Raw genomic sequence first — 17257 nt, 5'->3', positions numbered from 1 at the left:
ATTACTGTAATTGGGTTGAGTCTCAGAGCCGCTGTGTGGCGCTAAGGCAGCCATTTTGAAGGGCGACTTGTCCACAATGTTGACATATCGACCTGATTTAAACCATCAACCCCGGTAATACTGAAGAGGAGGTGGATTATCGCTAGCGTACGAGATATGAGAGAGAGAGAGAGAGAGAGAGAGAGAGAGAGAGAGAGAGAGAGAGAGAGAGAGAGAGAGAGAGAGAGAGAGAGAGAGAGAGAGAGAGAGACACACACACACACACACACACACACACACACACACACACACACACACACACAAGTTGGCCAGTATTGCCCAACTCTGGATACTAGCGACTGCTACGTTTGATAATTGTATAATTAAATTATACATGATCTTTGATTTCTATGATATGATAACAGATTCGCAAAATACAAGTAACATCAGATTAAACGAAGCCTATGATAAATATACAACCATTTATGATTTTTTAATTGAAGTGAATTTAAATGTACTAGACCGTCTAAGAAAATAAATTTTAGATATACAGTAAAATAAATTTTAGATATACTGTAAAATAAATTTTAGATATACTGTAAAATAAATTTTAGATATACTGTAAAATAAATTTTAGATATACTGTAAAATAAATTTTAGATATACTGTAAAATAAATTTTAGATATACTGTAAAATAAATTTTAGATATACTGTAAAATAAATTTTAGATGTACTGTAAAATAAATTTTAGATATACTGTAAAATAAATTTTAGATATACTGTAAAATAAATTTTAGATGTACTGTAAAATAAATTTTAGATATACTGTAAAATAAATTTTAGATATACAGTAAAATAAATTTTAGATATACAGTAAAATAAATTTTAGATATACAGTAAAATAAATTTTAGATATACTGTAAAATAAATTTTAGATATACTGTAAAATAAATTTTAGATATACTGTAAAATAAATTTTAGATATACTGTAGTCTCAGCAGAATTGTGTTGCAGAAACAATTACTTTTTTTTATTACTTAGGTTACGGAGACAAAAGTATTTTTGCTTAGCATAGGCTATAAGAGTTTTCACAATCGTTGCTAATCTTTCATATTATGACGGATTAATCATTATTAGGATAAAGGATTAATATGAGCTCAGATGAACTAGGGCCTAATCATATTTTGAAAATTATTTTGAATTTGAACAAAGCGTATATTAATAAAGAGTATTCCACATGTTTCCGTTTAGGTCAATGGTAAGTTTAATTAGTATTTACTTATATATTGATATAACGCATTAACAGTGTTGAGAATTTGTATTACAATTATTAAAAAGTGACGGGTCAAATTCAAAATTTCTTTATTATTATCATCTGTATATTGTTTAAAGTCAGGAAAAAATAATCCAGATCCTATTGAAAAGGAACTCACTTCATCTAAGAAATTTCACCCACCTGCCAAAAATCGCCATTTAATCCCTCAAAGAAATGAGGATTATCCAACTCAAAATCACCGGACTGAGGTCCTGCCCAATGGGCTCAGAATCCAAAAGGGGCGTTGGTTCGCCGTTAAATCGACGTTGATGACGTCTAATTGGCGTTGTTCTTGGATATTGTACCGACAGGGGCAGGCGCCCCCTCAATATCTCTATGTCTCTGTCTCTGTCTCTGTCTCTGTCTCTGTCTCTGTCTCTGTCTCTCTCTCTCTCTCTCTCTCTCTCTCTCTCTCTCTCTCTCTCTCTCTCTCTCTCTCTCTCTCTCTCTCTCTCTCTCTCTCTCTCTCTCTCTCTCTCTCTCTCTCTCTCTCTCTCTCTCTCTCTCTCTCTCTCTCTCTCTCTCTCTCTCTCTCTCTCTCTCTCTCTCTCTCTCTCTCTCTCTCTCTCTCTCTCTCTCTCTCTTTCTTTCTTTCTCTCTCTCTCTCTCTCTCTCTCTCTCTTTCTTTCTTTCTTTCTCTCTCTCTCTCTCTCTCTCTCTCTCTCTCTCTCTCTTTCTTTCTCTCTCTTTCTCTCTCTCTCTCTCTCTCTCTCTCTCTCTCTCTCTCTCTCTCTCTCTCTCTCTCTCTCTCTCTCTCTCTCTCTCTGGTTGACTCGGTGGGTCACGTGACTAAGGTATCTAGTAGTTAAGAAGAAGCTAGCTAGTACAGTAGCTAGGAAGGGGGGGAAGGGGTTATATCTAATAAGGCACAATGTATCACCAGAGATATTGTGTTGGAATGAATATCTCTCACATAATATTCTTAATATATCCTCTGAATAACAAATGTAATATTACAACTGCATAATTTTTTTTGGTTTGGAATGACCTTCGTATTTAATTTATATAAATTTGATATGCTTATTATAGATGTTTTAAATTACGAGTCAAATTGAGTTGTGGTGGAATGAGAAGCTTGTTACAGAATGCTCAAGTTGAATAATACAAGTTCTATGCTAAAAGTATTTACAGTTTCTAATTCTATCCTGTTTAGTTTGATTACATTTTTGGCTAGGCTATAGTCTCTCCTCAACCCTCGAGGACTTGTGGACTGGTCCTAGTGTTGTTGTAGGGAGGAACTTCCAGCTTATAAAAATATAATTCGATGTGGTCCCTTATGTTAAGAGGATATGGCACTCTTTGAGGATTTGGTATAAGGTCCGCTACTTGACCCTGGGGGGTGACACCTTGACCCCTAGGAGTGACAGCTTGACCCCTGGGGTGATAGCTTGACCCCTGGGGTGACAGCCTGACCCCTGGGGTGACAGCTTGACCCCAGGGGTGACACCTTGACCCCTGGGGGTGACAGCTTGACCCCTGGGGTGACACTTTGACCCCTGGAGTGACAGCTTGACCCCTGGGGGTGAAAGCTTGACCCTGGGGGTGACAGCTTGACCCCTGGGGTGACAGCTTGACTCTGGGGGTGACATCTTGACCCCTGGGGTGACAGCTTGACCCTGGAGGTGACACCTTGGACCCTGGGGGTGACAGCTTGACCCCTGGGGTGACAGCTTGACCCTGGGGGGTGACACCTTGACCCCTGGGGGTGACACCTTGACCCCTGGGGTAACCCCTATGCTAGCGTAGAGGTCTCGACAGTATCTGTGGGTATAGAGCTCGGAGGGTCTCAAGCAGACGGAGGGAGAAAGACCTTTGGAAAATAATGTTCCAGTTCGCACATTACTGTTAGTGAACAGGCACCAGAGGCACCGTTGTGACGGCACTGGGGGGGCGGGCAACCACTGGGGGGGCACTGTCTCCCGCGAGTTCTGTTGTCTCTATTGATATTCTGACACTGACAAGTTTTCTCTGTCCACGACACCAGTTGTCTCATGTGGTCTCTGTATTATCTTAAGACACTCGTAGGGGGGGGCAGCCTTGGGCATGTCCGAGCAGGGGAGGGGTTGTGGGGGTGGGGGGTTCAGTGCCACATGGCGGCAGCGTACTGGTAGGAGTAGGGGAAGGCAGCGTAGGGTTGGGTGGAGTAACAGAGGTTCTGGTGGAGGAATGGGTTGACGTTGGAGGGTTTGGGCGCCGTGAGCGGCGGCAGAGGCTCCTCCTTGGGCACTCGCGGCGGCTGAAGCTCGACGAACTCGCCAGCGGGCGACCCCGGCGATCCCCCTGGGGACACGCCGCCCGCCGAGGGCACTCCACCCGCCATGTCACCCGGAATGTCCGGAGACCCGTGGCTTCCCGGCTGGGGGGAGGCGCCCCCGCTGTAGTAGGGGGAGCCCGCCCCTCCGTATGCCGGGGCGGAGGGGATGAGTCTGGTGAGAGGCGGGAGGGAGGCGAGGGGGCCGGAGCCCCCTGAGCTGAGGGTACCGTTGCAGGAGCTGCTGCTGCTGCTGCTGCTGGGAGCCGCCATGGAGGACATGGTGGACATCTGCTGGTGGGCCACGTGGCCCTGCGTGGTGACGTAGTGGCCGCTGGCGCCCTGGTCAGGCAGCAGGTACTTGTTCATCTCCGCCCGGTCGATGTTCTCGAAGGTGTCGGCGAGGCAGTCGGGCACGAAGACGGTCTCACCCAAGTGGCCCTCGGTGTGGCCCCGGACCACACCCTGGCCCGAGGGCGAGTGTGGCGGCGACAGCGGGTGGAGACTCAGCCCCAGACTGTTGGCCTTGACTGTGCTGCGGGGGAGAGGGAGAAGACACCACGTCAGTACACAGTCACAGTCTGCCCAGCTGCTCTCATACACTCACGCCACATACACTCACATTCATACACTCACGCCACATAAACTCACATTCATACACTCACGCCACATACACTCACATTCATACACTCACGCCACATACACTCACATTCATACACTCACGCCACATACACTCACATTCATACACTCACGCCACATACACTCACATTCATACACTCACGCCACATACACTCACATTCATTCACTCACGCCACATACACTCACACATACACTCACGCAGCTCCAGCATGGAGTCCATATCTCGTCAAAAATAAAACTAAATTGCCGAAGGTTCAGAGATTTGCCACCAGACTAGTACCCGAACTGAGGGGCCATGAGCTATGAGGAGAGACTACGGGAATTAAACCTCACGTCGCTGGAAGACAGGGGAGTTAGGGGGGGACATGATCATCACATACAAGATTTTCAAAGGTAGGGTATACATGAGTTAGGGAGGACATGATTACCACATACAAGATTCTCAAAGGATAGATCGATAGGGTAGACAAAGAGAGTCTATTTAACACAAGGGGCACACGCACTGGGGGACACAGGTAGAAATTTAGTGCCCAAATGAGCCATAAAGTCATTAGAAAAAAAATTGTGTCAGAGTAGTTAATAAATGGAATGCACTAGGAAGTGATGTGGTGGAGGCAGACTCCATACACAGTTTCAAATGTAGATATGATAGAGCCCAGTAGGCTCAGGAACCTATACACTTGTTGAGTGACGATTGAGAGGCGGAACCAAAGAGCCAGAGCTCAACCCACGCAAGCACAACTGGGTGAGTACATACACTCACGCACATACACTCACGCACTCTCACACAGTGAGTGCCTGCCACTCTCCATAGTGTATAACAAATCACTGGAAACAGGGGAACTGCCAGTAATTTGGAAGGCAGCAAATGTAGTTCCAATATACAAGAAAGGGGATAGGCAGGAGGCACTGAACTACAGGCCAGTGTCCCTAACCTGCATACCATGCAAGCTGATGGAGAAGATTGTGCGAAGAAAGCTAGTGGAGCACCTGGAGCGAAAGAACTTTGTAACACAGCATCAACATGGGTTCAGGGATGGCAAGTCCTGCCTCACAGGGCTAATTGAATTTTACGACCAGGCAACAAAAATCAGGCAAAAAAGAGAGAGGTGGGCAGACTGCATATTTTTGGATTGTCAAAAAGCCTTTGATACAGTACCACAAAAGAGGCTAGTAAAAAAGCTGGAGATGCAGGCAGGAGTGAAAGGGAAGGTACTCCGTTGGATAAGGGAGTACCTAAGTAACAGAAGACAACGAGTCACTGTGAGGGGTGAGGTCTCGGATTGGCGTGACGTCACAAGTGGAGTCCCGCAGGGGTCAGTCCTTGGACCAATACTGTTTCTGATATATGTAAATGATCTCCCACCGGGTATAGAATCGTTTCTCTCAATGTTTGCTGATGATGCAAAAATTATGAGGAGGATTGAAACTGAGGATGATAGTAGGAGGCTACAGGACGACCTAGACAGACTGAATGAATAGTCCAACAAATGGCTGTTAAAGTTTAACCCGAGTAAATGCAAAGTAGTGAAACTAGGCGGTGGAAACAGGAGGCCAGACACAAGATACAGAAAAGGAGATGAAGTACTTAATGAAACGGAAAGAGAGAAAGATCTAGGAATTGATATCACACCAAACCTGTCTCCTGAAGCCCACATAAAAAGAATTACGTCTGCGGCATATGCAAGGCTGGCTAACATCAGAACAGCTTTCAGGAACCTGTGTAAGGAATCGTTTAGAATCTTGTACACCACATACGTAAGACCAATCCTGGAGTATGCGGCCCCAGCATGGAGCCCGTACCTTGTCAAGCACAAATCGAAGCTGGAAAAAGTTCAGAGGTATGCCACTAGAGTGGTCCCAGACCTAAGAGGCATGAGTTACGAGGAAAGACTGCGGGAAATGCACCTTACGACACTGGAAGACAGAAGAGTGAGGGGAGACATGATCACGACCTACAAAATCCTCAGGGCAATTGACAGGGTAGACAAGGATAAACTATTCAACACTGGCGGTACGCGAACAAGGGGACACAGGTGGAAACTGAGTACCCAAATGGGCCACAGGGACGTTAGAAAGAACTTTTTCAGTGTCAGAGTAGTTAACAGATGGAATGCATTAGGCAGTGATGTGGTGAAGGCTGACTCCATACACGGTTTTAAATGTAGATATGATAGAGCCCAGTAGGCTCAGGAATCTGTACACCAGTTGATTGACAGTTGAGAGGCGGGACCAAAGAGCTTGCTCTTTTGTACTCTCTTTCTGTGCTTGCGGGGCTCAACCCCCGCAAGCACAATTAGGTGAGTACACATTCACTCACGCACATACTCACTTACACTCAAACACACACACGTCACAAAGAACTTTACCAGTGTCACAGCTGTCAATAACTGGAGCAGATTAGGCGTGGAAGTCGTAGAAGCTAATAAGATTGAAAGTTGTGCATGCAAATATTATAAAAGATCGAGGAAAGATCGAATCATTGCAGTAATCTAAGAACGTTCCGAAGGCGGAGCCTCGGAGCCTAGCTGAACCCCTGCAAGCACATCTAGGTGAGTACATCAAGCTGAGTACTCACAAACTATACACTTCCGCCTAGGAATTTTGTCTCCAAACAACGAAATGTATTCAACAAAAGAAAATCCCGCTTGACACAACTTGGAACTCTATGCCAAGGTGCCAACAGTCAAACAGTACGGCTGGACAGACTCTAGTACATTATCCTGATTTGCTATGAAGCTTTTGACTGTTCTTCACAAGAGATTCCTCTGCAAACTAGAAACCCCGACTCATGAAACTGCTAAAGTGAGTGAGACCTGTGAATGGGGGGACGTCGGTACCTGGGACCTCGTAGGTACTACGAGTGAATGAGTACCTCTCAGGGAAAAAGATAAGAAGGTCATAGTGAGAGGAGAGATTTTAAGATGGAGAGGGTGGAGTACCTCAGGGCTCGGTACTAGGGCCTATTCTATTATTTGATAAAGGGGGGGCCAAGGAAGAGGGGTTGTGTGTGGAGTGAGGGGGGGGGTGTGAGGGGGGAAAGGGGGTAGTGTGAGGGTGTTGGGAGGTGAGTTAAGTGCAACATGAAGGCCCCTTCATCTTCACAAATCAAATACCAAAATTACCCCATTTTATCTTAAGATATATTAAGATAAAGCAGAATGTGAAAAGTATCATATGAACGAAATTGATAATGTAGAACAATACTTTAATTTTAGTTGACAAAGAAGTTTAAAAAAGTTAACAAAATCTGGGATTATGTTTTGGTAATACTTGTTCATCCTCTGTGTGATTGGCACTACTGTTTCGGCTCCACTGACCAAGGAACTGCGATTCAAGATAACAGATGTTGCTAACACAAGCATCTCTCTCTCTCTGCCTGTCACTATCTCACTCTCTCTCTCTCTCTCTCTCTCTCTCTCTCTCTCTCTCTCTCTCTCTCTCTCTCTCTCTCTCTCTCTCTCTCTCTCTCTCTCTCTCTCTCTCTCTCTCTCTCTCTCTCTCCACTGGTATCAGTGATGGAGGCACAATATATTAATGTAAGTAGTGTTGTTGGTGTGGAGTGGAGCAGATGCGGGGCGTGTCCCTGGTGGCCGAGGGAGGGTGAGGGAGGCTGCCACTGTTGTCATTACATGAAGCCCGACAGGCAGCACTAGGCAAAGAAAATATGGCGACTGATGGATGGTCTTTCACTGTCCAGCCGGATACGATACCCGGCCCACGGACCCGGGCCACGGAGGGTGCAAGCCGGGGGCGCGGGGCAGGATGGGTGGCTTGGGGGATGAGGATGCTGGCTTGGGGGATGAGGATGCTGGCTTGGGGGATGGGGGATGCTGGCTTGGGGCAAGAGGATGCGGGCTTGAATCGGAAGTGTGTCCATGGTTTAAGTAGATGCACTTAGGAGACAAGGAAAAGGTGTGTGTAGTTACTTTTTACAATTTGTGCCTGCAGAATCGAGCTATTAGCTCTTGGACCCCGCCTTTCTAATCAATCTATTTTCTCCTCTACTCTATCAGATACATATATTTCTCTCTAGCACACGCACTCACACATCCTTAGGAAGCAGCACGTAGGAGCTGTTTAAGTCCCAGGTTACTATTTACTGCTAGGTGAACAGAAGCATCAGGGTGAAAGAAACTTTGCCTCTGTTTCCGCCTCCGCCGGGAATCGAACCCGGGTCATTAGGATTACGACCTCCCCGAGCGCTATCCACTCAACCGCGAGGCCCCGTATATGTGTATGTGTGTGTGTTTATTATTTATTCCTGCAGGATCGAGGTGTTAGCTCTTGGACCCCGGCTTTCTCACCGTCGGATGATTAATCTACTGACTCCCGGCCATTTTCCTCTGTCATATATTACATATTTCACACACACACACACACACACACGCACACACACACGCACACACACGCACACACACGCACACACACGCACACACGCGCACACACACGCACACACACGCACACACACGCACACACACGCACACACACGCGCACACACACACACACACACACACACACACACGCGCACACACGCGCACACACGCGCACACACGCACACACACGCACACACACGCACACACACACACAAATCCTCGCAGTTGAACGGACAGCGCTCTAGAGTCGTAGTCCTAAGAGCTCGGGGTTCGATTCCCGGTCGAGGCAGAAACAAATAATCAGAGTATCATTCACCTGATGCCCCTGTTCACCTAGCACAGTAAATAGGTACCTGGTACTTAAACAGCTCCTACGGGCTGCTTCCTAAGAGAGAAATATATACTAGATTATTGGTTTCCAAACTGGGGGCCACGCCCCCCCGGGTAATTAGAAAAAGCCTAAGCTACTCTCTCCCTCGTGAGACGTATTTACTCGTCTCAATACACGTACTTAACGTAGTGGTGGCTGCCGGAGAGGTCGTGGAGGCCCCCAAGCTGGGTGTTCCCGCCGGGGCCGCCGTGGGAGGGCTTGCCGACCGTCTTCACGTTCTCCTTCCTCCGACGCGGCTGGTACTTGTAGTCCGGGTACTCCTGCTTGTGCTTCCGGCGCAGGTGGTCTGCTCGCTCGATGAACGGCCGCTTCTGCTCCTCCGTCATGCCCCTGAGGAAGAGGAGGTGGTGGGAGGTTAGCTGGGAGGGTTGGCGAGATGGGAGTGTCAGTAAGGGAAGGTGGGAGAAGGGGTTGGGCGGATTAGGAACAGGGAGAGAATTGGAGGGGAAACTGCAGGATGCGGGTGAGTGAGGCAGATGTGAGGACGATATCGCGAGGTGTAAGGTAGGGGGAGATGGGGGAAAGGGTAGGGAAATGGGGGAGAAGGGGGGGGGGGATAGAGTAGGGTAAGAAAGTAGGTTAAAAGAGTGGGGGAAGGGTAGGGTGAAAGGAATGAACGGAGGAGGAGGAGGAGGAGAGATGCCAGGCTGGGCAACCCGTGGACGGAGAGAGAGAGAGAGAATTAGGGAACGAATATAAGAGGTGATAACAAGACACTTGACTTTGCAAGGTCCCTCAACACACACACACACACGCACACGCTCCCTCCTAAGATTAGCTACTTCATCTGAATGCTCTTTTGCCTTCCTTATGAAACAACAGCATCCCAACGAACACAACCCATCTCAAGACAGCTTAGGCACACAATGCAAACTTATGTTCAATCACTGCAGCTAAACTTTTGAGACAAATTACGAGCAACGCACTTGCAAATTGCATCTGATATTGTACAGTGGAGTGAGCTCATGTGAAAACACACCTCCCCGCCCCTCTCCCCCTCCTCCCCCCCCCCCCTGTAACTATGTGAGCTGTCTGCAGATTAGCGCGGCTTCACTCTCTCATATCTCGCACTCAGCAGCTTATCTAGGATTCCCAGAATGCAGTTTTAGAATCCATCGTTGGGTTTGTCTGATCTTCACAGTCGTGAGTGTACCAAACTCGCCTGCTGTCCAAAGAGCATATTTAAGAGTTGTTTAAGGCGATCCCAGCAGTTAAAAGTGCTTAACTGATGATTCAACACGGGCATTATAGTATTGTCACGATTTGTATAACGTCTTCAAGAGAAAACTAGATAATTTTCTTCAAGAAGTGCCGGATTAACCGGGCTGTGGTGGGTATGTGAGCCTGCGGGCCACTCCAAGCAACAGCCTGTTGGACCAAGCTCTCACAAGTCAAGCCCGAGGCCGGGCTTGGGGAGTAGAAGAACTCCCAGAACCCCATCAAGCAGGTATCCAGCAGGTATCCAGCAGGTATCAGGGGGTGCAGTAATAAACACGAAGCTGCCTGCACTGTTGGCAGGTCCCGCGAGCAGGTTAGTACAGCTGGCGAGGCTGCTGGATGGTACCGCTCCCCACGTCTCGCTGATAACAACAGCTGCCCTCGTGGATTGCATAGTTGCCTGTGGTTTATCAGTTGATGATATTGAGTGTCACTGTAACGGTTGCAAGCAATTTCGTCTTTGTTTGGAGTGATCTTGCTTCACTTTAGCCATATTTGGATTAGTGGAAATTATCTTGATTTTTTCGTTTTCTTCTTTATCCGCTGTTTTCCTGTTTTGCAGTTTCAAGTTTTTGTAATATTAGAAGTTTTGAACCGTAGCTTCCAGTGTTTTTTTCACGTTATGTATCTCTCGTCTCTGTTCCAGGGAATATATTTTGAAGGTTTTAAGGCGATTCCAGGAGTTTAAATACTTGAGCGAGTCCACGCTACCAATAAAGGATCTCTGCATCTTCTATGTTGACCAGACCACACACTAGAAGGTGAAGGGACGACGACGTTTCGGTCCGTCATTGGACCATTCTCAAGATCGACTTGAGAATGGTCCAGGACGGACCGAAACGTCGTCGTCTCTTCACCTTCTAGTGTGTGGTCTGGTCAACATACTTCAGCCACGTTATTGTGACTCATCGCCTGCATCTGCATCTTCTAGCTCGGATGATTCGCCTGCCTTGACAGGGTATGTGAACACTGGAGTGAACTCCAGTGCTCCAAAGAGTGTTATCGTTTATGTGGTATTATCCCATCCTATATGGGACGGATGGATGGGTATATTATCCCTTAAGAGGTATTATTATCACTATCTCCCATTTTATGCTGCATTCTATAATCCTTGTGACATTTGTGTTATCTCCAAAAAGAGTTAACTTCAAGAATCCGGCAAATAATGAGAGCCCTCTGTCCGCTTTCCACACTTACCGTCCAGAAAGTGCTGCGTCACAAGACTAATGCCTCTGTATATCGTTTACTTTTGAAAAAAAAAAGGTAAATGAGGTTCACGTTTCCCGCCAAAACAGAGGACAGTCGTGGCTTCCCCGCCGCGCGCGCCAACCCGCTCGACACGTCATGGCGGGAAGCAACCAGCAGATGATTGGCTGATATTGGAAACCGTCGCTGTGGTGAGGCTATTTGCTGACTTGGGAATAGTATTGGCGATTTCTAAATTGCGGTTTATTAACAATTTCAAAATAGCAAAATAATCGTATTTGCATTATTTTCTATAATTTCTTATTATTTCTAAAGGCTACGATTCAGTTATAAATTCAGACAAAACTATGCAAATATATAAGTTAAGAGCGAATATGGAGGAGGCATATGTATATTTGTTTATATACAAAAAATATAAAGTGTTATGTATGTATTGTATTATGTATTATGTATGTATTGTATTATGTATTATGTATGTATTATGTATGTATGTATTATGTATTGCTGTTTGACGTTCTTGAAGTAGTCGTCCGTGTATGAATGTTATCAGTTAATATAGGAATGTCGTTAGTATAATTTGCCAGTTTTTCAGGATTGTCTTCTAGTATAGCTGTTTTAGGTATGATGCAAAACATACCTGGCATTAAGTATGATGAAATATACTAGATTTGTGACATGAGGTATCCAAGGTTTGTGTTATGTTAAAGTACACGAGGGATTAAGTGTGATGAAGTACACTTTTGTTGTAAGTGTGGTGAAAGACACTAGGGAGGGGAGGGGGAGGGGGAGTTTAGGTCGAGGAAGCCTAGCTGGAGCTAGGAATGTGAGGCACACGTAGCTTGATGAGAAAAATGTGTTGCAGATCCCGACACGGTTTATAGTTACAGGGTAAGGATGTGTGTGTACTCAGCTATTTGTGCTTGCGGGGGTTGAGCTTTGGCTCTTTGGTCCCGCCTCTCAACTGAAAGGTATAGTGTGTGTGTGTGTGTGTGTGTGTAAAATGGGCAATGAAAACCAAAAAGGAAAAAAGTAATTACAAGAAAGCAATGTCCAGTCAATCATCAGTGCGCAAAATTAATAAAATCAAGTCAAAAACTTTAGTTATAAATGGTAGTACATCTATAATTGGAAAAGTGTACATAAAGAGTACATGAGTCACAATAAGAGCCAGACGTAGACTCTTATCAGAATGAACAAATCTTATCAGAATGAACAGGCTATAACACGTTAATTTCTACCTCATGGCCATGATCGGCGTTCAATCCCCGACTGTCCAAGTGATTTTGCACCATTCCTCCCCTTTCCTCTCACTCCCCCCCCCCCCTCCCCGTCCCATCCCAAATCCTGATCCCTTCCATGTGCTACATAGTCGTACTGGCTTGGCGCTTTCCCTGATAATTCTCATCCCTCCTTATGACACTAGTAATAGACTAACAGTCGCTCATATCCGGCCAGGGTGGCAATTACGCATGCGCTTACGAAACCTGTTCATCTTTCCTAAATCATGACGGCTTTCTTTACAAATTATTCAACCCGTCCTCGACTCAAGTCCATTACATCCAGCGGTCGACCCCATTGATGTATTCATACATTTTTAACATGCTGTTCATTCGAAACGGAAATTTTCTCAAATATAAATTAATATAATAATATATTAGCATATTGTGCGTATATTGGCATAGGTTAGGTTAGGTGTTTAGGTTCTGTTATTTGTATTTGTAGTACGTGGGTGAAGCATTTATAGCGTTGTGAGGACAAGTGCGTTGTGAGGACAAGTGCTTCACTGACGAACAAAATTCGTCAGTGAAGCACTTGTTCCGGAAGTGTTCGAACGAAATCAGTTGTGAGTCGTGCAGCCCGTCCTCCAAACAAAGATCCAAAAGTGATTCCATGCACCCGCCAAACCCCCTGTTTATGAATGAAAAGCGGTTTACACACGACTCACAACTGCTGACGTTCGAATATATCCGGAACAAGTGTTTCACTGACGAATTTTGTTCGAATCACAACGCTATAAATGCTTCACCCACGTACTACAAATACAAATAATCGCCAACAGAACCTAAACACCTAACCTAACCTATGCCTATATATGCACAATATGCTAATATATTATAATATTAATTTATACTTGAGAAAATTCCCGTTTTGAATGAACAGCATGTTAAAATTTATGAATGCGTCTGTGGGGTCGACCGCTGGATGTAATGGACTTGAGTCGAGGACGGGTTGGTTTATGACAATAACAATCTTGGGTTGTGAAGCTTCGAAGCTCGTGAAGTGGATAATACTCGTAAACCCCCGCCAGGATTTAAGGATTTAAGGAAAGATGTACAGGTTTCGCAGCTGGTTGCGTTAATCCTTGATGAATCCAGGTACATAATTTAGTGGTCAAGAGACTGGGCCGCGGGGACGTTTGATCCTCGGGAATCATTCCCCCCCCCCCCCCGCCAAGAAAGGATCGAGGCGAGACCGCGTTCCGTTGTCTACATTAGCGCATGCGCAGTGTGGGGTCGGCAGCTGATGTATCGGTGACGTCACGGCCCCGGTGTACCCCAGGGCGCTGGCCTAAGATTAATTAAGGATTCGATGGGCGGGCGGCCCGCGGTGGTCACTGCTGACGGAGGCGAAGGTCAAACCAAAAATCATAAAGGTCCCTCTTGGCCTCGTGAGACGGAGAGCCGACGTCGCGGGAGAGCCAGGTTGGTTGGATGTCTTGATTGATGATTGATCAAGATTAAGCCACCCCTAGAGGTGGCACGGGCAGGAATAGCCCCGTAAGTTGAATGTCTGTTTGGGACTGCGGGTGACATCTGTATTAGCTTTTTTTTTTTTTTTTTTTTTTACTGTGGGAATTCGAATATTGTTCGCTTGGCCCTCGGTATTGCAGTCTTAAGGCCTATACACGCTGCAAATCTGATCTGCCAGCCTGTTTTGGTACAGCCTGTAGCTAGTAGGCCTACAGTTCAATTCCGATGTCGGGGAAAGGTAGTACAGGTAGCTGTGCTCCAAATCCATGGACATCGGTTCGAATCCTCGTCACGGCCCTTATGGATTTGTTCATTTGATGCATCACGCTATTGTGATTTCTGTGTGTAGTGTAGCTGTGCTTGTTAGGGTCTCCCTGAGTCTACTACCTCCCCCAGTTTACAACCTATAACTATTGCCTAACACTCTAGTATCTATTTTCTGCTAGGTGAACAGAGGCATCAGCTGAAATGAAACGTGCCCAGTCGTTTTTGCTCTACCTAGGGGATCGAACCCATGATCTGAGGACGTAGACCATTGCACTTGATGGAAACTAGCTGCATCATTACGAAACTCGCCCATCCACTTGGACTTTTTTTTCTACCACAGACGTGGCCACACATTTACAATGCTAACCAGTATATATACATTTTCTTCTGTCCTCCATGAACAGGGTTAGAGAAGTGTTAAACATATAGTTCAAGGGTTTATTGAACAATCAACCACAGAAGGTGATTCGATGCTTTTAAAATGCTAAGCTAACCTACATACGTAAATACATAGATACACAGATTTACGTATGCCCTACATAAAGTGTTCGATGTGTCTTTTACATAGCCACTTGGACTGCCCGGTAGAGCGGCCTCTCTTTCTTGCAGGGGCGGGGATCAATCCCCCGATGCTCCAAGGTGTTGGGCATCGTTCCTTCACCCCGTTCTCCCATCCATACCAAGAGCTATATAGTTTTAGTGCCTAAGTACTTTCTCCTCATATTTACCCAATTTACGAAACTCACGCAACAACCTTTTAAAATAGGAAAATTGAGCCATGTTTGAACTCCTAATAAACTAAAACATAGAAAAGTGCCTGATTAACGCCTATTTTAAACACACTTTATAAACACTTTGGTGTTTTCTGCTGTCTAAGATTTCTGAAGTTGCACAAAAGATGAAGCAAAATTTGTTCTTTGAATTCAAATATTATCGACTGAGGTTAGGGGGGGGGGGGTGGGAAGTGTCTCCCTGAGCCACGGCAGGTGGCACAGTGCCATACGTGTCAGCCCGTGGCACCTGTCATTATTATGTCACTAAGTATGGCACTCATGGGTTCTTTATATGGAGGGACTGTATCACTTGTTGAAAAAGACTCGGCGGCGAGTATCCTCCGAAGGATACCTGATAACCAGGCTGATCATACGTCAGGGTGCGAGCAGCCGCGTCCAACAGCCTGGTTGACCAGTCAGGCAACCAGGAGGCCTGGTCGACGACCGGGCCGCGGGAACACTAAGCCCCGAAACCACCTCAAAGTAGCCTCGAGGAGTGTGCGAAAACCTGCTTGAATAGACCAGAATGAAAATAGACAAGAATGAACAGAATGAACATTCTGTTCATTCAAACCAGAACTTTTCTCAAATATAAATTAATATTATTATATATTAACATACTGTACATATATAGGCATTGGTTAGGTTAGGTGTTTAGGTTCTGTTGGCGATTATTTGTATTTGTAGTACGTGGGTGAAGCATTTACAGCGTTGTGGTTCGAACACCAGTCGTCAGTGAAGCACTTGTTCCGGAAGTGTTCGGACGTCATCAGTTGTGAGTCGTGTGTAAACCGTTTTTCATTCATAAACAAGGGGAGGGGGGGTTTGGCGGGTGCATGGAATGGACTTTGGACCTTTGTTTAGAGGACAGGCTGGATTATTTGCATTTGAAGTACGCGGGTGAAGCAGTTACAGAGCTACGATTCGGAACAGGGGTCGTCAGCGAAGCACTGTTCCAGAAACGTCACCATTTGTGAGTCAGCCCGTCCTCGTCAACAAAGGACAAATACTCATTAACGCACCCACCAAACCCCTCTTGTTCACGATGAAAAGACGCTGTACACACGACCCACAACTGATGACGTTATCTTGAGATGATTTCGGGGCTTTTTTTTAGTGTCCCCGCGGCCCGGTCCTCGACCAGGCCTCCATCCCCAGGAAGGAGCCCGTGACAGCTGATTAACACCCAGGTACCTATTTTACTGCTAGGTAACAGGGGGCATAGGGTGAAAGAAACTCTGCCCATTGTTTCTCGCCGGCGCCTGGGATCGAACCCGGGACCACAGGATCATAAGTCCAGCGTGCTGTCCGCGCGGCCGACCAGCACCGTTCGAACATTTCTCGAGCAGGGCTTCCTATACTGGTGGCGCGTTTCTCTTGACGCTTCACCACTCTAAATACAAATAACCGCCAACATTACCAGAGCCTCCAGCCTACCCTAGGCCTAACAGTGAACAAAAACATTTATATATTTCAGGAAATAACGTTCCCGAGTATTAAGTTCCGAACCAAAACATTCGAATGATGCGCTTTTGGGGGTGGAAGGGGGGTAGGGGGGTGGGGGGGGGGGGTGGTAGGTACGGCCGCAGCTTGAACCAACATAACTTGAGGATGGGTTTGAGGTGGTTTGGGGCGATGGGCTTAAGACCCCATCGAGTGCAGGGGGGCCGGGGGAGGGGGGTATTAAAAGGCCACTACACCAGCTCACTGCAGCTATAATTTAGTTCTGGACAAGCTGGAAAAGTAAAGTAACCTCGTAGTGTATTCTACCATGGGCTGGGTGTACTACCATGGGCTGGGTGTACTACCATGGGCTGGGTGTACCACCATGGGCTGGGTGTACCACCATGGGCTGGGTGTACTACCATGGGCTGGGTGTACCACCATGGGCTGGGTGTACTACCATGGGCTGGGTGTACTACCATGGGCTGGGTGTACCACCATGGGCTGGGTGTACTACCATGGGCTGGGTGTACTACCATGGGCTGGGTGTACTACCATGGGCTGGGTGTACTACCATGGGCTGGGTGTACCAACGGGTGTATTCATCCCTGGCGAGGGTTGAGAGAGAGACTCACGGCAATACATGTG

At 46.4% G+C, this 17257-nt stretch overlaps 1 protein-coding gene across 1 annotated transcript in view; it reads right to left on the bottom strand.

The window, feature by feature from the left end:
• Positions 1-1325: 1325 nt before the first annotated feature.
• LOC123762142 (transcription factor Sox-10) overlaps positions 1326-17257 on the bottom strand; it is a 56963-nt gene continuing 41031 nt past the window's right edge. Inside the window, exons 7-8 of the mRNA XM_069303432.1 lie at positions 9073-9282; positions 1326-4081 (exon numbers count right to left, since the gene is read on the bottom strand). Of these exons, the coding sequence (XP_069159533.1) occupies positions 3376-4081; positions 9073-9282 (916 nt within the window). The 3' untranslated portion in view covers positions 1326-3375. The remainder of the gene's footprint in view (positions 4082-9072; positions 9283-17257) is intronic.

Source organism: Procambarus clarkii, chromosome 5 (assembly GCF_040958095.1).
Source record: "Procambarus clarkii isolate CNS0578487 chromosome 5, FALCON_Pclarkii_2.0, whole genome shotgun sequence".
In the NCBI taxonomy this organism is placed as follows: Eukaryota; Metazoa; Arthropoda; class Malacostraca; order Decapoda; family Cambaridae; genus Procambarus; species Procambarus clarkii.
The sequence above is the reverse complement of the archived record's forward strand: the minus strand, read 5'-3'. Positions and strand labels throughout refer to the sequence as shown.